Source organism: Rana temporaria, chromosome 9 (assembly GCF_905171775.1).
Source record: "Rana temporaria chromosome 9, aRanTem1.1, whole genome shotgun sequence".
Lineage (NCBI taxonomy): Eukaryota > Metazoa > Chordata > Amphibia > Anura > Ranidae > Rana > Rana temporaria.
This window is the reverse complement of record NC_053497.1, coordinates 112,661,628-112,688,209: the sequence shown is the minus strand read 5'-3', so window position 1 is coordinate 112,688,209 and position 26,582 is coordinate 112,661,628. Positions and strand designations below refer to the sequence as shown.

The window sequence follows — 26,582 nt, the reverse complement described above, 5'->3', positions numbered from 1 at the left end:
TCCTCAGTACATTCACATACTTTATATAATATTTATCTGTATCATGCATTTAATACGTACCACTTTATTTTTACATTGTTCTAACTTTTTACAGAATTTACAATATATGCTTTTCCCTGGTTTGGTTATTATGTTGTTGGGGCTTAAAATAAAAAAGCTTTATATAAAATAATTCAGCATGAGCTATGCACAACAAGAAGTTACAATCAGATAACCATAAATTCTCGGGTTGTTTTCTCTACAGGCCACTCATGAAATCCACTAAAATGAAAAAAGTGGGCTAGACTAGGCAGAGCAACATAGTGAGTAATGAAAATCTGGGTTCTTAAATATACTGTCGATATGAAGCCAGCCAGGCAGATTACTAGAGCAATCATTTTTGTGCTGCCTTACAGATAATTTGCCAAGTCACGGTAAAGCCGCCCCTCAGAGTGGTATTTAAAATTAGTCTTTGCCATGGGGAAAGTACAGTGACAGCACTTGGTGTGTGCGCCCAGTTGACTCAGAATTCTAATTAGTCTGATAATTACAGGAGCAGGATGGAAGATGGCAGACCTGAGTTCCCTGTCACATGTTCTCGCAGAGCCATAAGAAATTATTTCAAGAAATTAAAAAAGGCTTGAAGGTGTGAATCCCACATCTAACAATTCACCAATCCTGGTGGCAGTTGGACGTCCCTGTCAGATGTCAGGCGGCCAATCTGAAATTCCACCATCCATTTTAATTAGCCATTAAATTGCTGTTATAGTCAAATGCCTAAAGACAGGTTCTGACTATAAGATTTAAAGGGAAGTCACAATGTATTGTCAGTGCTCACACTGCATATACTGCTTTATAAATTCTCCATCAACAATCTACCTTTGTTTTACTGCAGTCACTTGGACCCCTGATCAACAACAACTGAAGAGAAAATGTTGTTCTCAAAGAACGTTTATTGTTGTTATCAATTAGTCAGACCTGACTGGTAGACTTGGAAGTCCTGTATTGGCTCCTGTCTGGTCAAATGGCTTTTGCCTAGGCATTGGTCACAAGACCTTTACTGACACACAGAATTCCAGATGGGACCAATGACGAGGGGGTGGGGTGTACAGACAGAGAAGCCTATTGGGCATCTGTGACTGAACTTCTGTGGTCACTATAAGACGTTAATAAAAGTGATCTTTCTTGCAGTATGAGCCAGCAATTACAAAAGGACATGAGGCAATTGTCCATCACATTGAGGTGTTCCAGTGTTCTGAAGACTATGAAACTATCCCCCACTACAGCGGGCCCTGCGATTCCAAGATGAAGCCAGAAAAGCTAAATCACTGCAGGCATGTCCTGGCTGCCTGGGCAATGGGGGCAAAGGTTAGTGTTTTATCCATTGATTAGGTTGTGTATTTCTGGAAAGATGTGTTAACCACTCTTTCTGAGATTTTGTGTTTACAAGTTAAACATTTTTTTTTTTTTGCTAAAAAATTATTTGGAACCCCCAAACATTATATATAATTTTTTTTCTAACACCCTAGAAAATAAAATGGCGGTTGTTGCAATACTTTCTGTCACACCGTATTTGCGCAGTGGTCTTAAAAGCACACTTTTTGGGGAAAAAAAGTCATCATATTGGGACTCTAAAGGGAAGAGGATCAACCGAGAAATCCTCCACATATTTGTCATTTTCTTCACATATACATTATATATTTTTTTGTGGTTATTGCAAAAGTTGTTTGTTTTTGTGGTAAGGATTCCCTAAATTTGATATAGAGGAATGTACGTTTTTTAAGAGCACTATTCAATACGTATATGGCACAGATATGTATGTGTTTTCTACATTTCTTTCTCGTACATCACGGGATACAGAGCGGCATATTCATTACTATGTGGGTTATATGGAGTACCTTCAGGTGATGGACACTGGCAATCTCAAACAGGAAGTGCCCCTCCCTATATAACCCCCTCCCATAGGAGGAGTACCTCAGTTTTTTCGCCAGTGTCTTAGGTGTTGGTCATGGTTTAGCTTACCTCCACATCCTTGGGATTAAGGTGGGCTAACCGGTTCTGTCCAAAGGCCTCAGTGCTAAAGTGGTCAGCAACCGGACCCCAAACCATTGGGGTGTAGCCCATAATGCTTTCTGTTCAGAGAGCTGGACCCTGGGCCCAGAACTTAGAAACCTTTGGGGGCCTAATGTTTCTGTTGCCAGGGTGCTATATGGGCCCAGGACAGTGGCTCCTTCATAGGAACCCAGGGCCTGAAGGTCTAGACGCCACCCACGGAGATGGGGGAAGATTGGACCTCTTGCTGTGCAAAAGTCCTGCGGCATGGAGCAGGTAAGTATTGGGGGAGCTTGCGGAACTTGGTTCTTAGCAGGTTCCCTACAGGGGGTGCACAGGGGGACAGGCCTGGGTATGCTCTGCATTGGCAAGGAATCACTATGTCTATGACAGAGACAGGATGATTCAATCTTTTTTCCCCAGTAATATGTGACCTCCCTGGTAAGTGTTGTTTAGCTGGGCTGCTGGCGCTAGGTGTGGGATCTCTGTAAGAGGGGAGTCTTTTCCCATGCTAAAAGGAGGTCTGTGACCTACCTAAAGGGCTTACCTGCCTGGGTGCCTGCGCTGCTCCGTCCTCCTCCACGTGTGATGGCCCCCGCCGACGGGCGCGCGCGCCCGAGATATAAATGATTTTCGCGCCGTTTCCGTGGTGGGGGCGCGTCCCGGTGGGCGGCGAATCACAAATAAAGGAAGGGGAGGTCCTTCCATTAGCTGCCAAGAGCTCAGTGTCATCCTGAGCTAGAGGAGAGGAGGACACAGAGCGGAGCACGCCGAGGACACCCGGTGGCGAAAGGAAGAATTGCAGTTTTTTCTAAGGACTGTCAAACCTACAGATAGGTTTTCTTTTCCTTTTTTCAGCAGATGGCTATTGGCAATACTTAGTGGGAGACAGAGTGGTTTCTTTTCCTCTTCAAAAAAAAAAAATAAAAAAAAGAAAAAAGAAAAAGAGAAGAAGGGAAAGAACTGCTGATCTCCCTTCTCAGTTTGGGCGTTAGTCTCTATCGCTCCCAAACCGACAGATCCCCTTAGCTACGTCTGTGGCTGGGTGATAGCAGGTGTACCTCGGTATTGTACCATGCCTTCTGGGTCAGAGGGTACAAAGGGTGGGGATTCCCCCGCAAAATCCGAGGGCTCAGACACGGCTATGCCGCTGCTCTCCCCACAGGACATATCGGGGCACGCCTTGATGGGACCTGGGGGATCTGGTGCTGGGGCTGATCCAGGTCAGTCCAACCCCGGCTTTGTCACTGAGAGAGTTCTTGCTGTTTCTTTAGGTGAACTAGAGAAAAGAATGGCAAAAAGGATAGCTAAAGCTATATCGGGTAGAAAGCGGACTAGGTCTCCGTCACCCGAGCAAGAACCCTCAGACACAGAAATCCTTTCCCTAGGGGAATTGGATAGACTTGACGCTTTGGACCAGGGTGGTTCAGAGATCGAGGATCTGGATACTGAGGGGTCTGGTTCAGCCTCCCAAGGGGAAAGTTTGTGGGTTCAGACCTTAACGGACATGGTCCATGAGGCATTTAAGTTACCCATACCAGAACTTCAAGTATCGGCGGTTTCAGCTTTAGGCTCTTTAAGAACGCCTCAAAGCAACGCAGTTTTCCCGATCCATCCTCTACTCGAGGAGGTCATGTTTCAGGATTGGATTAAGCCAGATAGAGTCTTTTTACCACCTAAAAAATTCTCTGTTTTATATCCTATGGAGGAGAAATTCTCCAAAAGATGGGCGCCCCCGGCGGTGGACGCAGCCATCTCCTATGTGAACAAATCTTTAACTTGTCCGGTGGAAAACGTACAGGTGTTTAAGGATCCGGTTGATAAACGCTTGGAAACATTACTGAAAGCCTCCTTTACTTCAGCAGGGGCGATAGTTCAGCCTGCTGTGGCTGCTATTGGAATTACCCAAGCATTATCAGATAAGACTAAGCAAATGCTTAAACTTATCCCTGCCCAGCAGGCAGAGGAATTTTCGGATATACCGAGGGCTATACGCTTTACGGTGGATGCTAACAAGCACTCCATCCAGCAGGCATCACGTTTATCCTTATTTCTAATCCATATGAGAAGGCTCTTATGGTTGAAGAGTTGGGAGGCTGAGCCCCCATGCAAAAAGCTCCTGGTAGGGTTTCCCTTCCATGGAGGACGACTCTTCGGAGAAGATCTGGATAGATATATTCAGACTATATCAAGCGGCAAAAGCACTCTCTTGCCAGTCAAGAAGAAAGCCCGAGGGCCCGCGTTTAAGTGCCAGCCCTCCCCGGGACAGGGGCCCTCTAATACCAGACAGTATCGACGGCCTCCTGCAAGATCAGGCTTTAACAATAAGCCACAAGGCCAAGCCACTGGGGGCAAGAAGCAGTGGTACCGCAAGCCTGCGAAGCCAGCCCCCAAGTCGGCCTTATGAAGGGGCGCCCCCACCCACGATGGTGGGGGGAAGGCTACGTCTCTTTGCAGAAGTTTGGGAGGCCAGCATTCCCGACTGCTGGGTACGGTCTTCCGTGGCCACGGGCTACAAACTAGAATTTTCAGAATTCCCTCCTCCTCATTACCAGGAGTCAAGAGTACCAGGCGACCCGGTGAAGGGAGCCGCGTTGATGGCGGCATTGAATCATCTGCTGTGCCAGAAGGTGATAGTAGAAGTACCAGTCCAGGAACAGGGCTTGGGGTTCTACTCCAACCTGTTTATCATCCCAAAGCCCAACGGCGATGTCAGGCCAATTTTGGACTTAAAGGGAGTAAATGCGTACCTAAAGGTCCGCTCATTCCGGATGGAAACTATTCGGTCAGCTGTCGCCGTGCTCCAGAAGGACGACTTCATGGCGTCCATAGACATAAAGGATGCTTACCTTCATGTGCCAATTTTTCAGCCACATCAGGTATTTCTACGCTTCTCGGTGGCTCAGCGTCATTTCCAATTTGTGGCGCTCCCCTTCGGGTTGGCTACGGCCCCCCGGGTATTCACGAAGGTCCTAGCTCCAATCCTAGCCAATCTAAGGACCCAAGGGGTCACGGTCCTAGCTTACCTGGACGACCTCTTGGTTGTAGACAACTCGTTTCCTGGCCTGGAACGAGCAGTCGCCCTCACGGTTCAGTACCTCGAGAGGTTCGGCTGGGTCCTAAATCGAGACAAATCAGCATTTCGGCCCACAAGGCAGCTGGAATATCTCGGCATGAGATTGGATACAGAACAACAGAAGGTGTTCCTACCTCTATTAAAGGTCAAGGCCATCAAAGAGCTAATACAAATAGTTCTGAGCAAGAGAAAGCCAACTGTTCGCCTATGTATGCGGCTACTAGGCAAGATGGTGGCCACCTTCGAGGCGGTACCGTATGCTCAGAGCCACACTCGCATCCTGCAGACAGCCATCCTGTCAGCATGGAGCAAGAGGCCTCAGGCCTTGGAGATTCCTTTGCCACTCTCACCAAGAGTCCGGCAAAGTCTATCTTGGTGGTTAAACCCTCAGAATCTCCTGAAGGGAAAGACGTTCAGTCCTGTGACCTGGAAGATAGTAACCACAGACGCCAGCCTGATCGGCTGGGGAGCAATTTTGGATGGTTGCACTCGCCAGGGCACTTGGGCAGCGGCAGAGAAGCAGTTGCCCATCAATATCTTGGAGCTCAGAGCTGCCCGACTAGCCCTCAGGGCTTGGACGTCCAAACTGCAGGGGTTCCCGGTGAGAATACAATCGGACAATGCCACGGCGGTGGCATACATAAATCACCAAGGGGGAGCCAAGAGTCAAGCCGCTCAGAAAGAAGTGAGCTTGATTTTCTTGTGGGCAGAAGCCCATGTGCCCTGCATATCGGCTATATTCATTCCCGGAGTGGACAACCTACAGGCGGACTTCTTAAGTCGCCAAACACTATTGCCGGGGGAGTGGTCTCTGCATCCACAGGTCTTTCAGACACTCTGCCAGAAGTGGGGAGTGCCGGACGTGGATATCATGGCATCGAGACTAAACAAGAAGCTAGACAGGTTCATGTCCCGCACAAGGGATCCCAGGGCCTGCGGAACCGATGCGTTAGTTTGCCCTTGGCATCAGTTCAAACTTCTTTATGCATTTCCCCCGCTCCAGTTACTACCCCGCCTGCTGCGCAGGATCAGGGTGGAGCACATACCAGTCATCCTGGTAGCTCCAGCATGGCCCAGAAGGGCATGGTATTCACTAATCCTGAAGATGGTAGTGGGAGACCCTTGGACTCTTCCTCTACGGCCAGACCTGCTATCGCAAGGTCCGATCCTCCACCCTGCCTTACGGCATCTAAATTTGACGGCCTGGAAGCTGAATCCCTGATTCTCAGGGGTAGAGGTCTGTCTCAGAAAGTAATCTCTACCCTAATCAGAGCCAGGAAACCGGTCTCTAGGGTGATTTATTACAGGGTCTGGAAGGCCTATGTAGGCTGGTGTGAGTCCAAGCGATGGCTTTCTCGCAAGTTTACCATCGATAGAGTATTAAGTTTTCTCCAGCTAGGAGTGGATAAAGGACTGGCATTAAGCACAATCAAAGGACAGATTTCAGCTTTGTCAGTGTGGTTTCAGCGGCCGCTGGCCACCCACTCGCTAGTTAAGACCTTCCTTCAAGGGGTCTTACGTATTAATCCTCCAGTTAAATCCCCGCTTTGTCCGTGGGATTTAAATCTTGTTCTGTCAAGTTTACAGAAACAACCTTTTGAGCCGTTGGCTGAAATTCCTTTGGTTTTACTGACAAGGAAGTTAGTATTTTTGGTCGCCATAGTTTCCGCCAGAAGAGTATCGGAACTGGCAGCCTTATCCTGTAAGGAACCATATCTTATTTTACATAAGGACAAGGTCGTTCTCCGCCCTCATCCTTCCTTCCTACCGAAGGTTATATCCAGTTTTCATCTAAACCAGGATTTGGTATTACCATCCTTCTTCCCTAAACCTACTTCCAGAAAGGAAGGGTTGCTGCATACCTTGGATATTGTCAGGGCCATGAAGGCCTATCTTAAAGCTACAGAGAAGATCCGGAAAACAGATGTGTTGTTCATTTTACCGGATGGGCCCAAGAAGGGGCAGGCAGCTGCAAAATCCACCATCTCGAGATGGATTAAGCAGTTAATCACTCAGGCCTACGGCTTGAAAGGGTTGCCTCCTCCGTTATCATTAAAGGCTCATTCTACTAGGGCCATGGGCGCCTCCTGGGCAGCACACCACCAGATCTCTATGGCTCAAGTTTGCAAGGCGGCAACCTGGTCTTCTGTCCACACGTTTACAAAATTCTACCAGTTGGACGTAAGAAGGAATACTGATACAGCCTTTGGGCAGGCAGTGCTGCAGGCTGCAGTTTGAGACCCTCGGATCCGGGGGCTCCCTTTTGAGTTAAATTTAAAAATTATTTTTCTCAACTAAGTTGGATTTATTATGATTTGAGTATATCTCTAAATTAAATCCTTTTGTCTTGGGAAGATGTCTCCCTCCCCTCATTGTAAGCATTGCTTTAGGACATCCCACATAGTAATGAATATGCCGCTCTGTGTCCCGTGATGTACGAGAAAGAAAAAGGGATTTTTAATGCAGCTTACCTGTAAAATCCTTTTCTTGGAGTACATCACGGGACACAGATCTCCCACCCCTCTTATGGGGACCATTTTGGGAGGCATACTGCTTGCTACAAAACTGAGGTACTCCTCCTATGGGAGGGGGTTATATAGGGAGGGGCACTTCCTGTTTGAGATTGCCAGTGTCCATCACCTGAAGGTACTCCATATAACCCACATAGTAATGAATATGCCGCTCTGTGTCCCGTGATGTACTCCAAGAAAAGGATTTTACAGGTAAGCTGTATTAAAAATCCCTTTTTTTCTGAGTAGAAAATTTGTATATAAGCACTTGGTACACATATATACACATATATTCAGTGGTTTGTCAATAGAGGTGATAGGTAATGGGGCTAATAATTGTAAATAGTACCCATAAGTAGGTGGATTTAGATTAACCACCAGGGTAGCGCAATCCACACACCACACTCAATGCTTTCCTATGGCCCCATTCACACACAACGTTTAGCTGCGATTTTGTTGCATGCGGTTTGGTGTGAATAGAAAAAATAGAATTGAATGTGTCCAGGTGCGATTTAGCGCAGCTATATGCACTTAACTGCAGGTAATCGCAGTCTTTTGTGTCAACTGCGGATAGCAGCGTGAGAAAAAAAAAAAAGAACAGGAAGCACATCCATAATCAAAAAAAATAAAAAGGGTTTTTATGGAAATGTAACCGCACGTAATCGCAATGTACAAATGCAGCTAATCGCAGTGCCCAGAGCCTTGAATTTCACTGAAAATGTACATGCTTTTAATTGCGGCAAAACTGCCGTCCGTCTGAAAGGGGCCTATCTCTGAAGATAATACATTTCTGCCTTCTGGACCTTGTGGAGCGTAAAGCGCCTACCAGGATTTCTCTTTGTGGATTTACTCTTACTTTATACCACTGACCCCCATTTGTTCATGGCCTCTGTTTTGCAAGAATTTAACAATTTTGGGCTGTTCAGCAATTTCAGGGCTATTCTTTCCAAGCCTAATATTCTTAATGTATTTCTCCAGACTTCATTTAAATTTTGTTTGCTTGCAATTAAGTATTTGGGTATAAAAATCTCTATCTCAATTATCTACCTTGAACTATCTTCCTCTCTTACAATTGCCCCTAAATTATTTTAAAACCTATGATCGTAAATTATATTTGTGGTTTGTCAGGATTGACATGCTAAAAATGTAAACATTTTCCATGATTCCTCTACATATTTCAACCCCTTCACATTACAGCCCTTTGAACCTTATTTAAAACATTGCAAACAGCTTTTATTAAATTCACACACGGGGTCAAGGGAAGCCATGACTCTATAGAACCATTCTATCTCTCCCTAAATCCAAAGGAGGGGGCTGGTGCACCAGATCTTTATCTATAACATGCAGCTGCAATTTTGACTAGACTGGTTTCATGGGCTTTAAAGTTCACACTAAACAGTGGGTCACCATATGATCTTCAAGCTCATCACTTGTTTGCAGACTATCTCTCCTCAACACCTCCAGCACATCACTTACTCGCACGACCAGCTAGAACTGATTTGTAGGCCTGGCTCAGCCAGGCCTAGGGTGAATGCCCTTTGCAATCAGGGACTGCAGGCCCCTTTAGTGTAGCAAAATGGTAGGTAATCCCAGTGCTAGCTGTCCATGTGGCTACTTCTCCCAGTACCACCTCTTCAGGCCCTGACAGCCCTCATGGCTGCAGCTGCCTCTCTCCACTGCCCATGCCACCACAGTCCACTCCACTGGCTCTGCACCCATCCCAGACTTTAATCTCCCAGTCCTCTAAGGCGTGCCTCCCCAGTCCTCTCCTGACTGTGTGTAACTCACCAGCCCTCTTGGCTGTGACCTGTTGTTCCTTTCCTGGGGAGACTTTGACTGGCAGTGCTCTCCCACTGTCCTCTCTTGCTCCCGTGCCACCTGTCCAGGACACCTCCGTGTGTCGTGAGAAGGGTCTTGTCTGCACCCAAGCCCAAGGCCCAAGGTCACCCCCCAGACTGGGAAGCTCCCTCAAAGGCCATCGACAGCCTAACACTTCTCTTCAGCTTCCACCCGAACAAACTCCTCCCCAGCTGGGCTGACCCTAGGTATTTAAGGAGGCCTGCCCTGTGCCAATCCAGATTGGGGATTGGTCAGGGCTCCTTAGAACACCCCAGACAGCACCACCTCCCCTCTCCTCCTTCATTTCCAGAAAACACTAGAACATTCTGGTAAGAAGAGGGAGGCCTTGATGCTTCCTATGAGTCATCCAGCTCTGCTTTGAGTCACTCCAAACCCAAATCAAAACACCGAAATGTACCTACTCTTTCCAAAAAAACATAGCACTACACTTCTAGCACACACAGAGTGTGATACATAAACTTTCTAGCAAGTGATTTTTAGTTCACACATATTGCAATACATATTTAAGCTGGCCAAATGCATCAAAGTAATCCCTCTATGGCTAGTCCCTAACCTGCTCTGAAAATGCAAATGCTACAGTGAACAAAATGCCAACATGGGGCAAACAGACACTAGGTTCTGGCCACTGACCTGCAGTGCAACAAAAAATAGGCATACCTGTGCTCAGATCCCAATAGCTTGTACATGTATAGAATCCATCAGGTGCTAAAGGGGTGTGACCACATGGTTAAACTAGAAATTTTGAATGAACCCTCTACACTATATACCCTTTCTAGCAAACTTTGCAATAAAAAACAGGGATTTTTAGTGCACACATATTGCAATACATGTTTAAGTTGGCCAACTGTGTCAAAGTAATCCCTTTATGGCCACTCTGTCAGGGACTTACTGGCCAAAGCAAAGCTGAAGTTCCAAGGCAGAGGTAGAGACAGAGGATATGCATAAGCGAACGCCTATCCACATGCCAACAAAAATATTAGCATGCACAGATGAATGCATATGTGCATGCGCGCACATGTTCACCATTGATGCTGCCACCAAATGGCCTAAATAAGGGTAGCAGCTGCACTAGTGTCTGATCTGCAGCTTTATCTGTATACCCGTTCCTTTGATCTCTGCTTGATTCCTGTGGAACTGGCTCATTCTGACCATGCTTGCTCTTCACCTATCCTGACCTTAGCTTGCCTTTAAGACTTTGTTATATCTTTCATCTGCCTTATATCCTGTTGCCAACCTCTGCCTGCACATTGACAATTCTCTGCCTGCCGTTTATTCTTTTATCTGTTCCTGACCTGGCTTTTCTGACCCTGCATTCAGTTTATCCGTCTGTCCTGCTCTGCAAGTCAGCGCACATCAGGGTACAGGGCACAGCGCACATCAGGGTACAGGGCACAGCGCACATCAGGGTACAGGGCACAGCACATCATGGCACAACACATCAGGGCACAGCACAACAGGCCACATCAGAGTACAGGGCATGGCACATCAGGACAAGGCACATGGCATATCAGGGCATAGCACATCAGGGTACAGGACACAGCACATAAGGGTACAGAGCCCAGCACATCAGGGTACAGAGCCCAGCACATCAGGGTACATGGGGCACATCAGGGCACATGGGGCACAATCGGGGCACATCAGGGTACATGCGGCACATCAGCCACATCAGGGTACATGGGGCACATCAGAGCACATGGGGCACATCAGGGTACATGTGGCGCATCAGAGCACATGGGGCACATCAGGGTACATGGGGCGCATCAGAGCACATGGGGCACATTAGGGTACATGGGGCGCGTTAAGGCACATCAGGGTACATGGGGCACATTAAGGCACATCAGGGTGCATGGGGCACATTAAGGCACATCAGGGTGCATGGGGCACATCCACGGTACATGGGGCACATCCACGGTACATGGGACATATGAGGGCACAATCAGGGTACATGGGGGCACAATCGGGGTACATGGGGGCACAATCGGGTACATGGGGGCACATGGGGGCACACTCAGGGTACATAGGGGACAATCAGAGTACATTGGGCACAATCAGAGTACATGGGGCACAATCAGGGTACATGGGGGCACAATTGGGGTACATGGGGCACATGGAGGCACAATCGGGGTACATGGGGGCACATGGGGGCACAATCAGGGTACATGGGGGCACAATCAGGGTACATGGGGCACATTAAGGCACATCAGGGTGCATGGGGCACATTAAGGCACATCAGGGTGCATGGGGCACATCCACGGTACATGGGGCACATCCACGGTACATGGGGCACATCCACGGTACATGGGACATATGAGGGCACAATCGGGGTACATGGGGCACAATCGGGGTACATGGGGGCACAATCGGGGTACATGGGGGCACATGGGGGCACACTCAGGGTACATAGGGGACAATCATAGTACATGGGGCACAATCAGAGTACATGGGGCACAATCAGGGTACATGGGGGCACAATTGGGGTACATGGGGCACATGGAGGCACAATCGGGGTACATGGGGGCACATGGGGGCACAATCAGGGTACATGGGGGCACAATCAGGGTACATGGGGGCACAATCAGGGCACATTCAGGGTACAGGGGGCACATTCAGGGTACATGGGGCACAATCACGGCACATGTCAGCGTTTACTTATGTTTTTTTCTTCACATGCAGAGTAGCGCAGGAAGCGTCTCTGTCATAAGTTCACTTCTCAGTCTCACGCTGCGGCTGCTCCTCGCCCCCCGGCGGCCCCCCCTCTCTTCTCGTCCATCCCAGGTGATATCACAAGCAAATGTGATTGGACGAGAAGAGAGGGGGGGCGCCGGGGGGCGGGGAGCAGCCGCAGCGTGAGACTGAGAAGTGAACTTATGACAGAGACGCTTCCTGCGCTACTACTCTGCATGTGAAGGAAATCTACTCCCCCCCACTTCCGCGGCACCCCCCCGCCCTGCCTGCGGGCCATTTTCAACCAGTCCACGGGCTGCAAATGGCCCGCGGGCCGGTACTTTGAGACCACTGGTTTAGACTAATACAATTATCCTATTATTGATACTTGCTGCTAGCCATATGACTATCTTTCTTTTGTCTGTGGCAATTACTCTATAATATTGTTGATTGCCCAGTATCCTACTATTGTGCTGCACCACTTGTGTATTTGATATGTTTTCATTCCCCTGTGGTCCTTTGGAGGCATTTAGGGATGTGCATGGGCACAGTGAGTGTTGGTTTCTGATTGCATTCATGACTATGCTCCCTACTACATTTCCTGCTGAAGCAGAGTCTATCTGCGAAATGTGTTGGGTAATAATAACCTTTATCATCACTAATGGACTGTACAACTTTGTGAACCCTGTAATTTAATAGGGTCTTCAAACTATTGCGAGACCATGCTATGTATATTACATACATTTGGCGAATGTTGTCAGTTGGACAATGCAACACAATTTATCACATTGATTCTTTTAGTAAGAATTTTTTAAAGACTTTAAAAAAAAGTATTGAATTTTTATTGATCCTTATATGTATTAGGTGCCACTGAAAGTCCTGTATATTTTTAGTTATTTCCTGTGTTCACTTGGTGTGGTGGTCACACTTTTGAACAGGTTGCATCTGAATTTTATTACTTAATCCTAAAGGGGTTGTAAAGGAATTATTTTTTTCCCTAAATAACTTCCTTTACCTTAGTGCAGTCCTCCTTCACTTTCCTCATCCTTCGATTTTGCTTTTAAATGTCCTTATTTTTTCTGAGAAATGCTCACTTCCTGTTCTTCTGTCTGTAACTACACACCGTAATGTGAGGCTTTCTCCCTGGTGTGGAGAAAGCCTCTTGAGGGGGGAGGGGGTGAGCAGGAAAGTCAGGACACTCTCTACTTTGCAGATAGAGAAAAGAAGCTGTGTGTTAGTGGGCCTCCTGACACTCCTGCTCGCCCCCTCCCCCCTCAAGAGGCTTTCTCCACACCAGGAAGAAAGCTTTGCATTACGGTGTGTAGTTACAGACAGAAGAACAGGAAGTGAGGATTTCTCAGAAGAAATAAGGACATTTAAAAGCAAAATCGAAGGATGAGGTAAGTGAAGGAGGACTGCACTAAGGTAAAGGAAGATATTTAGGGAACCCCTTTAAACTAGCAAATGCAAACTTTTCCTAATTAAGCCTGCATAATTATAGTAATATAATGATATATGCTCAGTTATGACGGACTATCTTTAACTGTGTGTAAACTTAACAAACTTCTCTTGTAACTGGATCCTAACACTAGTTATTTTTGACAATTTCAGCCATTTTACTACCCACAAGATGTTGGCTTATCATTTGGGGGAGCAAGGTCTTCAAGGTTCCTACGGCTTGAGGTTCATTATCACAATCCTTTGGAGCTGAAAGGTGAACCCTGCTAGTTTCATATTTTGGATGTTGTCTGTTGTTGGAAGTTGGGGTGGAATGTGTGCAGCACACGTTGGTGACCTGGGGCTAGTTCTTGCATTTGACAAAAGAGCTTCTGTATTAGACAGTACCTGTCGTCCAGCAGGAGCTATTGGGGTGGGTGTTTATACTCATATTACAGTATATTGCATTAATAAAATATCACTGTGATTCCAATGCTAGAGTGGAGGTGACACATGATCTATATTTCTCATAGAAAGCTTTTTTTATGTGATATATAGCACCAACATATTACAAAGATCTTTATAGAGTACCAATGAGGGCTAAGCTACTGTACATGGGTGATTGTAGTCTCTTGATATTAAGATGTATCCACCTGCTGTCAGTCACATCAGTAGGCTAGAGCTGCACAGAAGATCTTCAGTTGCCAGTTGTAAGACTAAAACTGTTAGCAACTTATTATTTGGAGCAGCAGCAGCTAAGCGAATGAGATAGATGTTTACCAATGGGGTAAGCTACACAGGTAACATACAGTAGCATCTTGCAGTGATCAATCACACATGTGCAGCTTCCCCATACATTGTATGTCCTGACCTATCACCTTACAGTACCTGCAAGGCACTATATGTCCTAACTGCCCACCTTACAGTACCCTGCAGAGCATTGTATGTCCTGACTGCCCACTTTACATTACGTTGCAGAGCATGGTATATCCTGATTGTCCACCTTACAGTACCCAGCAGAACACTGTATATCCTATTTGCCCACCTTACATGACCCTGCAGAAATGTATGATGATTGCCCACCTTACAATACCCTACAGAATACTGTGTATGCTGATTGCACACCTTACAGTTTTCTGCAGAGCACTGCATGTCCTGGCTCTGTCACAAAATAGTATGATAGAGGGAATTAGGTAATTTGGTGCTATGTCCCCTTTCAGACAAAGTCTTTCTGTAGTGATGTAATGGGTAGACTTAGTGCCCATATAAGTGCCAGGATGGGAGGAGTCCAGTGAAATGGGGCATGGGAGCCACACACCCCAGAGTCATGTGAACGCAGTCTGCTGCTGCATGAAAGGGCCCTTTACAGGGCTGAAACTGTATGAGGTAGTTTAACACCCAGATTAACCAGCTGTAGTCGCCCTAACTTTTTGTTTACAGTCGGACTGTGAGTGAAATGCAAAAGGTCTTTTAGGCCAGGCTAAGTGTTCTCTGAGATGAGTACTAGTACACCTGGGGGTAAGAGTGACATCTGGGAGCAAGCCCGGCTGGGCACAGCTAGTCTGGGACATAGAGAGACTGGTATACCACAGAAAAGCAGCAGCGTCTCCAGCTTTCATATTCAGGGGGGGCACATGGGGGAACATGGACAAAAGTAGGGGGGCCAACTATAAAATGCAATTATATATATATCCTGGGGCCCTTTACTACGATCCCACAATGGGCCCTTTCACATGTTCTGCAGTGAGCTCCCTTCCTACTATACTGGGGCCCCCTAGGGTGGCAGAAAACAAGAGATATATGTCACCAGCACACCAAGAAAATATAAGGGTCCAAAGTAGTGGGAGAACTATCAGGGTTGCAAAGGTTGTCTTGCCACCGGGCCCTGGTGTTCTGCCACTGTGGGGTTGCCCAGCTGTCCTGTCCCTGCTATTGACAGCGCTGGTCTGGCATCTGTCTCCTTGGCAGTGGCGGCAGTCTATTAGGACCTAGTGCTGGTGACATTATGGGTGCATGCAAAGGAAGGCTGGCACTATTGGTTTTAGAGAGCCGAGCCCCCAGCTGGTCACCTGGCAGCAGTAATGCTGTATAACCTTCTCTGTTGACATGCTGATCGGGATGTGATCCAGGTGATGCTCCCAGTCAGATCTAATAATCACAGAATTTATTAGCATCAAGAGTACAACCACATATATATATATATATATATATATAAATATATATATAATCAACCGTATGTTTAGCCATGTGGTCTCTATGCCTGTAAAGTGAGGGCTTTGATCAATAAAATCACTGATATTTAACACTAGGATTGAATAGGAGCATCACCTGGATTGCATCACGATCAGCATGTCAGAGAAGGGTCCACTGCTGCTAAGCAACCTGCAGGGAGCTCAACTGTCTACAACCATTAGAGATGGACTTGGGTGTGTTTGAAATCCCACATGCCCGATCCCGTCAGGAAGCCGACACTCCACAGTGCTAATCACAGGCAGTGAGACATTTCCTGATCTGTGCAGCTGCGGACCGGGAAATCTCTCACTGCCTGTGATTAGCGCTGTGCAGTGTGGGCTTCCTGGTAGGCTCTGGCATGTGGAATTTTGAACATGCCCAGCCCATTTCTAACAACAAATTGTGCTGGCCCTCCTGTACATCAGCCCCATAAAGTAACCAGCACTGGATTCCAATATGCTGCCGCCGCTGCCATGGAGGCAGAGACCAGCGCTGTGAATAGCCTGGACAGGACAGCAACTCTGGTTGTTCCAGCACTGGTCCACACTGGGAGGATTCCCCCATCCACCTATAATGTGTAGATGGGGGAATTGGATCATTTCTTTTTTTTTTTTTCATTCAACCTAATAGTTGAATGAAAAAAAGTGATCAATGCATGGGCTGCCTAAGAGCTAAGACCAGCCATAGACAGTTTAAATCTCAGCTGGTTCAGCAGGAACTGGCTGAGATTTGAACCATTAATGAGCAGATTCTCTTATGATTATCACTAGTGGTTGCTATAGCCACTAGTGATAATCACCGTTTGTTGGAAGAATACAATTGCTGGGCAGGAGGGATATTCCCCTGTCACCACTGTCTGTGTTGATGGGGGAATCATGCAAGTTTCTTTCCTGCAATCTGTGGATGCAGGAAAGAAATTTGCACCATATATTACCTGCCTAACTGAAAGTGAAAGTACATTTTGAATGTCTTGAAAGAACAGGAGAGGGGGAGGGAGACAGATAGGGGAGAGAAGGGATGGAGATAATGCAGTTCAGTGATTACAGTGTACTGCAGTCTGCAGTGCACACACTTACCCACTGTACAGGCTAGAATCTCCGGTATCATTCACACACAGCCAGGACTGCTGCTGATTTTCATATTTTTCGCCCACACATCCCCTCTCTCCAGATACAGCATGCCGGGATAGTGATAGCTGTATTCCTCCCTGCTCGTATGTGAGGAGAGTGAGGGGGGGGGTGGCTGGACTCACTGGGCTGTGAAAGAGTGTCATAAACTGACACTCGGCTCAGCTTGCAGTCACCACTCCCGGAATTTACAGGCTGGTTCTCCTGTCCTAAGGATGGAAGAAATCAGTCTGTTTTTTCAGTAACTGAGATGAAGGCTTGGGCCCCCCCCCCCCCACAGAGCTCGTGGAGTCCTTCCTGCAACTCGCTCTTCTCCATGCCAATGAGGATACAGGGGAAGGAGCAGATCGGGCGGCTGTGGTTGTGTGAGCGCTCGCATTGTGCAGTGTCGGTGAGCAGAGGGAGGGGTAGGAATCCCCCGCAGAAGCTTACTGGGGACGCTCTCCCTCTCAGCAGAGACTGTGTTAATCTAGCAGTGGCCTGAACAAAATACCAAAAAAAAAGAATGTTTTTTTTTTGGGGGGGGGGGCACATGGTGGGGCACAACATAATGTTGGGGGGGGGGGATCAGGGCCCCCTCTGGCCCCCCCTAGGGACGCCATTGCAGAAAAGCACCTTGTTATTCTCGGTGAAAGAAGGGGGAATGCTGTGCATCTAGTATACAGGGAAATTGATCCCAACACTGGGGCTCCCGAGGTCACATACAGCTACGCAACTTCCGGTCCCGCTGGTTCACCAATCTTGGAGGTGGAACGCACGCCAGCCTCCCCAGCGCTAGGGGCCATCTCTCCACTATTGAGACGTTTTTCAGCCTTAGTGCCGGGTCTAAGGCACCGACAAGAGTAAGCAGCCATTTGGCACCTTGTTTTTATATTTCTTTTAATAAAAACTGAATTATACTATTGTGGTTTCTTCCCTTCATACCGTGTATTGTTATCGGAGTTTGGTCGAATCCAAGGAGTCCGAGTATTATATGAAGCCATACACCTGTCATAAAAGCTGTGATTGACCTCTTTTTTTTACTAAAAGGGTCAACAACATCTGGTAAGGCGCCATCCTCATTTTGAGCACATTTTGGGTGATTTTTCACAGTCGGTGAAAGTGGATATATCTACAGTGGATCTGAAGGCTACTGTTTGAGCACACAGCACTTTACTAAAGGACTTTCAATTAGTCACTTTTATATCAGTGGTATCTACCACAATAATGAACTGCACTGCTGCACTTTGATTTTGTTTATTCATTTTTTTGAGTTTGTTGGTGTTCAATTTGGGCATTGTCACACCACCCATCTGCACAGCACTTGATTGATTGTGTGATTACTATCGTTATAATCATGTCATTTATTTAATGATTATATCCACATACTATTATTTAATTATAGCGCCCCCTACCCTCTTATACTTTTCTTCTCCACTTTGCTGAGTTGCTAATGCTGCTGCACAGTTTTCCTCCAGATAGCAGGAGAAGAGCCAAGTCACAACAAGCTCATAGACCTCAATGTAGAACACCTGGAGTCCTGTGAGGTGTAGTTCAAGATGGCAGGCAAGTAATGAAACGACTGTCTTTCTGAACTACAGATCCCAACAGCCTGTGTGGTACAGAAGGAGCCTGAAGGGTTTTATATTCTTTTGCCTGAAAAAGCCTGGGCTCTTGGCGCTGTGGGAGTCCGAGTATCCAGACCTGTTGGAGCAAGCGAAGGGGACAAGCCATGAGAGGAAAGCCTGGGGGAGTAGACTGGAGATCGCTAGTGTAGCGCCTGGCTACTTCCAGGGCCGGTGTTATGTTAAATTTAGGGGAGAATTCAGAGAAGTAGTTGGCTCTGAATTAGTTTGACTGTTTAAATTTGGGTCTCTGATCTAGCTTGGCTGTGCTGTGGGCTGACCTTTTGTTCGGGGACTCCCGTCACCCCCGGATGGCAGGTGGCGGCAGTGTGGTCAAGTGTTCTGAGTGCCACTCCTTAGCAGCCAGTCAGGTGTGGGCCGCCTAGCTGTGCATGCTGGGGAGGGGTATAAAGGGGGCAGACACCATTGCCTCGAGGTTCTTCTTTCTCGTGTGGCGCCCACCATTGGGGTAGCCGTTCCACGACACCTCCGCATATGGCCCTCCTGGCTGGGGTGTGCGTGGGTAGCAGTGTTCCTGGTTTCGGGACCACGTTGGCCTGGAGCAATCGATCTGCTGTGCGACTGGGTCCTCAATCTGGAGGGGGTCCTGAGCTGTCCGTCCAATTGGAGGAAGCTGACCGATGAAGAGTCTGTCTGAAGGATACCAAGCACGAGGCTGGTGTTCCAGGAGGGGTCTGTCCATTGATCGGGGGACTACCCGGGATCTGACAGGCTGGATGTTGGTCGCCTGTCAGCCGCTAATTTGCAAAACTACCTGAAGGAGATCTGGGTGCTGAATCTACTGAGAGAGGATTCTGGACCACAATTGTCTCCATTCTTTTTGGGATGGTCTGTGGCAGAGACTTGATCCTAAGTTCGGGTGACACTCTGGCTGCCAGGCTGGTGAGGTCTGTCCAGGTGCGCTTCACCCATTCTGGCTGGAGTGGCGAAGTAAAGTGTTGTCGGAAGCAGGACTGTTTCCCCGTATGCAGTTAACTGAATCTGCTGTCTCCTATTTGCTATCCCGTCACCTTTCTACTGTTTGATCGTTTTTACCCGGCTGGGTAATAAAAGCACAGAAAAGACACCTGTCGTGTGGACATTCCCTTTACTACAACTCTCATCAAGTACCCTAGATGGCGGAGATACAGAGGTAACATGCCACCCAAAACAAACCAGCAGCTCCTTCGGGGGTAGTGCTACACGAGGACCGGAAACAATGCCACCTTTAGGGGCTGCTGCCAAGAGATTAGAGCACTGTCATCCAAGTCACAACTACAAAGGAACTGGACCAAAAAAGGGTCCCTTTTTATCATGAGATTTCATTGCTGTGCCAAGGAGTTGGTGAGGGGACCACCAGCCAACCTTGTACCTTTATCGATAGACAAGCCACTGAGAGCAGGACACTCATAGTATTCATCAACCAGCATCCAACCATAGCAATCTGGTATTTTGCCACTTAAGCCCATTTTGCATGCTTGCCATCTCAGGGCTGCTGTCATACTTCAACCTTATTGCACACCCTTTACTTGCTTCGTTTTTGCCTTGCCTTAGAAAGAAGTACATCTCTTCTTATCCTACTGCTTGCTGGATAGGAGGTCTATCTCAAGTGCACAAATGGTCATTTAAAGGACCACAATGTTAGCCGGCAGAAGACTTCTCTTAGAGACTGCACTTTTCATTAAAGTGTTACAATGAATGCAGGGTCCTGGGTTTAGTATCTGGTCTCCCGCAGTACACAGAACATGGAACTCTTCTCATCGGCAGTATGTAGCTGTCAGGTCACCAGAGGCCAGGTGACAGATGCACACCATTGGGGTCAGAAGTGCACCGCTAAGGTAGTGGACCCTACAGCTGACTGCTTTTAATGGAGCTCTGGGTAGTTCAGGAAAGAAGGTCCTCTGGTGCACCAACACGGATCACACTGGGAGCTGGAGCATGAAATTCCCCAGGGCGCGGAGTCTAAGAGCCAGCAGGTGTTCACCAGGGCCCCTGATGATAGGGATGGACTTCGCTGCAACTGGCTCCAGGTCGCGGCCTCCAGGGTCTCCCAACTCTTGCTCGCATTAGGCTACTGGAGGATAAAAAGTAGGGATTTTATCTTTAAATAGCGATGTAGATGTGGGGAATCCACACCCCAGATGGCAACATTAATTGAAACGAGTCGAGTTCCATACATCGCTCTTGTGCCTGTACTTTATGATAAGTCTATGATGACCACCTAAAATGTGAGTTTGTATTTTATATTTTTTAATAAATACTACTCCTAAACGGTATCGCGCTATATGAGTTTCTTTCATTATATTACGAATGGCATATGGATACCATGTCTCTGTCCCCAACAAGAACATACGCTATATATCTTTCCTTATACATTGACTTTGTGGATTGCTGGTGTCGAGTTGCCGGTTGAATTTAGGACCAGCTGTACCCATCGAGCTGACCGACCTTATAAGCTTTTCGTGACTTGGGTGGTATATGCCTTACTAAGTCATTGACATCCAGTAAGCCTCCTCCTACTACCGGTGGCGGTGCTTCTGACTATTGTCTTTCTAGAGGGTTGCACCTGTGATGGATTCTTCATTTTGATTTGTCAGATTACTTCTACACATTTGGACTGTTGTCAGCTTTTGTTATCTTAAATTTTTGGGACTCAACCTCCTTTTTGTCATGTCACCTGTGGCCAGGTGACAAATGTGCCCCGATGGAGACAGGGGTGCACCGCAAGGTAGTAAACCCAATAGCAGACTGCTGCGGATGGACAGGAAATGTGAACCCAAGAATCGCCAAGGCATGAAGTCTAAGGTCCAGCAGGTGTTCACCAGAGCCTCTAGTGGTGAGGATGGCCTTCGCTGCAACGGAACCCAGGTCGCGGCCCCTGGAGTCCCCCAGGTCACGCTCCGTAGGGAGAGAGGGGAAGCAGCCACTGAGGACACAAGGGATAGTGATGGGTAAGCCAAGGTCGGGGCAACAGGCAGACAAAGGTAACCAAGGGACAGGCCAAAGGTCAGGGTCACAGGCAAACAGAAGTAGTCAGAGACAAGCCAAAATCGGTACACAGAAGGGTTAACGTAGCACACGGCAGACAGGAACACAAGCTAACAAACAAAGTTGAACAGAAAAGCAGACCTGCAGTGCAACAGTTAATATAGACTTCCTGGGATGGCCTGGGGTGGGCCATACAGGGAGGAAAGGTGATAAAAGGCAGCCAGAAAGAAAGTCAGGCCTCTAATGGACACATGGAGGAGAAGGTAAGCTGCCAGACATTATTGCATGTCCATGACACTTTTCTTTAACTATACAGTATTTTTCACTGGCAGGTGGTATTTTTATTATATCCAGTGAGATTTGCTGTATATAGTTATGTGGTGTTATTCGATTTAACTGATGAGTTACACATTTATATATTTTGTTTATTACATCTAAACCATGTGTTGCTAACATTTATATTCACATATAAAAATTGGCGCTACACTTTTACATATTCACATTTTGCTTTTTGTCTACAGCTGTGTTGGCAGCCAATCTTTGTATTAACTTTTTGTATATCCTTTCCATTTTTTTACTGGAGGATAGAGAGTAGAGATGAGCCGAACACCCCCCAGTTCGGTTCGCGGCAGAACATGCGAACGGACCGAAAGTTTGCGGGAACATTCAAACACCGTTAAAGTCTATGTGACCCGAATTTTTTAAATCAAAAGTGTGAATTTTAAAGGCTAATATGCAAGTTATTGTATCAATGCACGAAAATGTTTTAAAAACTTCAGTTTTTTCGTGAGCAAGGATATTAATAATGCTTAAAGTGAAATATTCCTTTAAATATCGTACCTGGGTGGTGTCTATAGTATGCCTGTAAAGTAGTGTGTGTTTCCCGTGTTAAGAACAGTCCCTAGACAAAATTGTATTTAATAAAGGTCATTTAAAACTGCTTGCGGCTGTAATGTAATGGTGGGTCCCGGCAATATGGATGAAAATTATTGAGAAAAACGGCATGGATACCCCCCCCCCCCCCCAGCCAATTACCAGGCCCTTTGGGTCGTATATGGATATTAAGGGGGAGCCCGCAAACAAATTAAAAAAAGAAAAGGCGTGGGGCCCCCAGGCCCTATATACTCTGAACAGCAGTATACAGGCGATCCAAACAAGACAGGGACTGTAGGTTTGTTCTTAAGTTGAATCTGTTTGTAATTTGGAACAGGTACATTTTGTAAGTATAGCCAAACACACAATATTGCTTGGGCAAGGCAGGCTGATTGTCCTATGAGGCTGCAGGATCCCTGACCCTCTGTCTACTCTAGACAGTGCTGATTGGCCCTGTGCTGATCACAGGCACTCTTCCGAGGAAAAAAAACTCTCCAGCAATACACACCAAACTGAGCTTGTGCAGCTTGTCCCCAAGGCTCTGTTCTAACAGGAGATGGGTTGGGGACCATGGAAGCAGGGGAGGCTTGGAGAAGACAGGATCAAACAGCTTTTTTAGACAATGCAGAAGATTAACTCCTTAGGTTTATATACAGACTGATTTTACTGTTTTGGGTTTAGTAACACTTTAATCGTACCAACCCCCCTTCCCACTGTTCCTTTACACTGTTTGTGTTGTTCAATGCTGACTGTGTCCACTGTTAGAGCATACGGGCAGTATAGTTCCTGTGTTGTTAAATTAAGTTCTGTTCACTGCCTTTTTTGTATCCTGCATGGCACTTCTACCGTTTATGCTGATCTGGATGTATTATGCCTTTTTATGGCTAACCCCACTTTTTTTTTTTTTTTACATTCACTACTCAGTCTGCTGGACTGTGTCACCATGAATGTTGTTATGTTTGTATTTGTTCAGTCATCAACCATTCCGAGTAACAATATATTAGGTTCACCTCTACCAACTGCTTTGATGCCTTTCTCAATATTGGGGTTAAAGCGGAGCTCCACCCTAAAGTGGAACTCGCGCTGATTGGAACCCTCCCCCCCTCCGGGGTCACATTTGACACCTTTCAGGGGGGAGGGGGGTGCAGATACCTGTCTAACGACAGGTATTTGTACCCACTTCCGACCACACAGTTTCGGGTAAACTGCGGGCAGAACGTCACCTCCCGTCCTCCCCCCGTTGTGCTCTGGGAACACTCGGCTCCCAGAGCACAGCGGCAGCCAATCAGCGGCGCAGCGCAACTCGCGCATGCGCCGTAGGGAACCGGGTAGTGAAGCCGGAGCGCTTCACTTCCTGGTTCCCTCACTGAGGATGGCGGGGGGAGCAGCAGAGTGACGAGCGATCGCTCGTCCTCTGCTGCGGACGGCGCTGGACTCCAGGACAGGTAAGTGTCCTAATACTAAAAGTCAGCAGCTGCAGTATTTGTAGCTGCTGGCTTTTAATATTTTTTTTTCATGGCACATCCGCTTTAGGGGAATATTCACAGTTTTTGCTTGCTTTCTCTATCAACCTGGTGTTTTAGAAGGGGTGAGGCCTCTGGGAGATTGTGGCAGAAAACAGAGGACCCATCTTAACCAGTGGCTCCTTCAAGGGTAGCGATACAATTGTATATCCTGACTACTCACCTTACAATACCCTCTAGCCGCTTCCCGATGGCCGCACGCTGATGTACATCAGCAGAATGGCACGTGTGGGCAAAAGGACGTACCTGTACGTCCCTTCGTAATCCCAGGCTAGCGGGCGCCGGTGGCCCGCGATCGCGATGAGGAGAGGCCGATTGCCTATGTAAACAAGACCTTTCCCTGTTCTGCCTAGTGACATGACAGGGAGCTACTGCTCCCTGTCATCGGGAGCAGTGATCTCTGTCATGTTCTAGGTAGCCCATCATCCCCACAGTTAGAACACAATGAGGGAACACAGTTAACCCTTTGATTGCCCCCTAGTGTTTAACCCCCTTCCCTGCCAGTGACATTTACACAGTAATCAGTGTTTATTCTTAGCAGTCCCGATAAAAATTGCAGATCACCGCCATTACTAATAAAAAAAAATTATAATAATAAAAATGCCATAAATCTATCCACTATTTTGTAGACACTATAACTTTTGCGCAGACCAATCAATATAAAACTTATTGCTAAAAATATGTAGAAGAATACATATCGGCCTAAACTGATAAATATTTTATTTATTTTATTTTTGGGGGATATTTATTATAGCAAAAAGTAAAAAATCTTTTTTCTTTTTTCAAAATTGTTAGTCTTTTTTTGTTTATAGCGAAAAAAATTTAAACCGCAGAGGTGATCAAATACCACCAAATAAAGCTCTATTTGTGGGGGAAAAGGATGACAATTTTGTTTTGGTACAACATCGCACGACCGCGCAATTGTCAGTTAAGCGATGCAGTGCCGAATCGCAAAAAATGCTCTGGTCATTAAGGGGGTAAAATCTTCCGGGGCTGAAGTGGCTAGACTGCATTATGTCTTGGCTGCTCACCTTATGGTAGCTTGCAGAGCACTGTATGTCCTGGCTGCTTTCCTTACCCTACCCTACAAACACTGCAAGTCCAGACTGTTTACTTTACATCACCCTGCAGAGCATTGTATTTCCTTAATAGCTACCTCATAGTACCCACAGAGCATCCTATCCCCCTGCTGGTATTCCCACTAAGCTCTGCAGATCATTTCATCTTTGAGCTGTCAGTCTTCTTTCGCTGATGACATTGAAGCAGATTGAAAAATTGTTCAGGAGGAGGAAAATCGGTCCTTTTTTTAACAAAAAATTAATAAAAAATCTCCAACCCCAACATAAGCTGTCTCTACATAAGATAGTGGTATAATGGGTTTATCAATAGCGGCACAGCAATACCTAGCAACCCTCTGCATATACACTTTTAGAAAATGACAGTGCTTTATGTAATCTAGCAGATAGGAAATTAACTCTTGCATTACTCCAAATATCGTGGCGCAGGAATTATTTCACCCAGAAACACAAGAAAATGCAGTTGACCATTGGGGTGTATATATACAATCTCAGGGTGAGCACAGATATTTAAATGTTTTTCTTTTTTTAGATTTCGTTCCATAATCACTTTTAGCAGTTTGCATCTTAAATACATATTCGTCATTTGTATGCAATATATCAATGTGATTCTATTTTGGTATTGTTTCAGCTATTGAAGGATCTCTAATTCTCTTTTCATTTACACGCCCCTTCTAAATAGCCAAAAGATTTGCACCACTATATCCTTTAATACCCCTAGCCCCTCACCTCCAGCTTTCAGTATAAAGTGGGTAAGTGTCCTCATGCCAGCTTGTTCCTAAACTCTCCCCCTCCTGTAAACTGCATAAATAGCTTAGGCCCCCAATTCCTAAAACATGGTAGATTGATAGCACTGTGCAGTGTAGTGCCACCTGATTGGCTCACAGTACCTATCCTCCACAGTACTTTCTGATGCTGGATGTTCATGAAATCTAACAGCACAATGATTGCTGTTCAACGATCCAGTTTTTCCCTTTTGTCATATATCAGCTTGGTGAATTTTTATTTTTTTTCTGCCAACCAGTCTCATTTAATTACTACCACCTCAAGGTGTAAGCTCATTAGTAGATCTCTGGTCCTGAGTGTGCGATAGCAGCAGCGAGCGATGTGGGTTTCTCTGGTTGTCTGGTGCCACACAGCTGATAGTGCCAAGCTCCTCCCTGCCCGCTCAATACAGAGAGACACACAAAGCGTTGGCATTGGCATTCTTGAGTTATTTATAGATTTTGGTCACTGGAGAGTTCAGCTTTACGAAACAAAGTGATTTTTCATACCTGTCTTCCTCTTATCACTGAAAATACTGCTATTACTTCTGTAACAGTATCAGTGTTGTCCACTCCTTTTAGGCCCAGCTGATTTGGCCCTTTCTGAGTATTTCAGAAATGCTATGAAGATATCTATGAATCCTCTTTCAATTACAGCAAAAGGAAATTATAACAAGTAAAATCTGTCCATGAACTAACGCTATCCATCTGACCCCTAATTAAAAAGGGGCAGAAAGAGGTGTAAATCACTACAATGTGTCTGAGTTCTTGTATAATTTGAAAAAAAAAATCTTAAAGCTGAACTCCAAGCAGAATT

General features: G+C 46.5%; 1 protein-coding gene across 3 annotated transcripts in view; it reads left to right on the top strand.

Annotated features, from left to right (window-relative positions):
- The window catches only part of DBH (dopamine beta-hydroxylase), a 158,038-nt gene that overhangs the window by 53,883 nt on the left and 77,573 nt on the right, over nucleotides 1-26,582 (top strand). For all 3 annotated transcript variants that reach the window (XM_040324160.1, XM_040324161.1, XM_040324159.1), the window contains exons 4-5: nucleotides 1,171-1,347; nucleotides 13,753-13,855. In XM_040324160.1, the coding sequence (XP_040180094.1) occupies nucleotides 1,171-1,347; nucleotides 13,753-13,855 (280 nt within the window). The remainder of the gene's footprint in view (nucleotides 1-1,170; nucleotides 1,348-13,752; nucleotides 13,856-26,582) is intronic.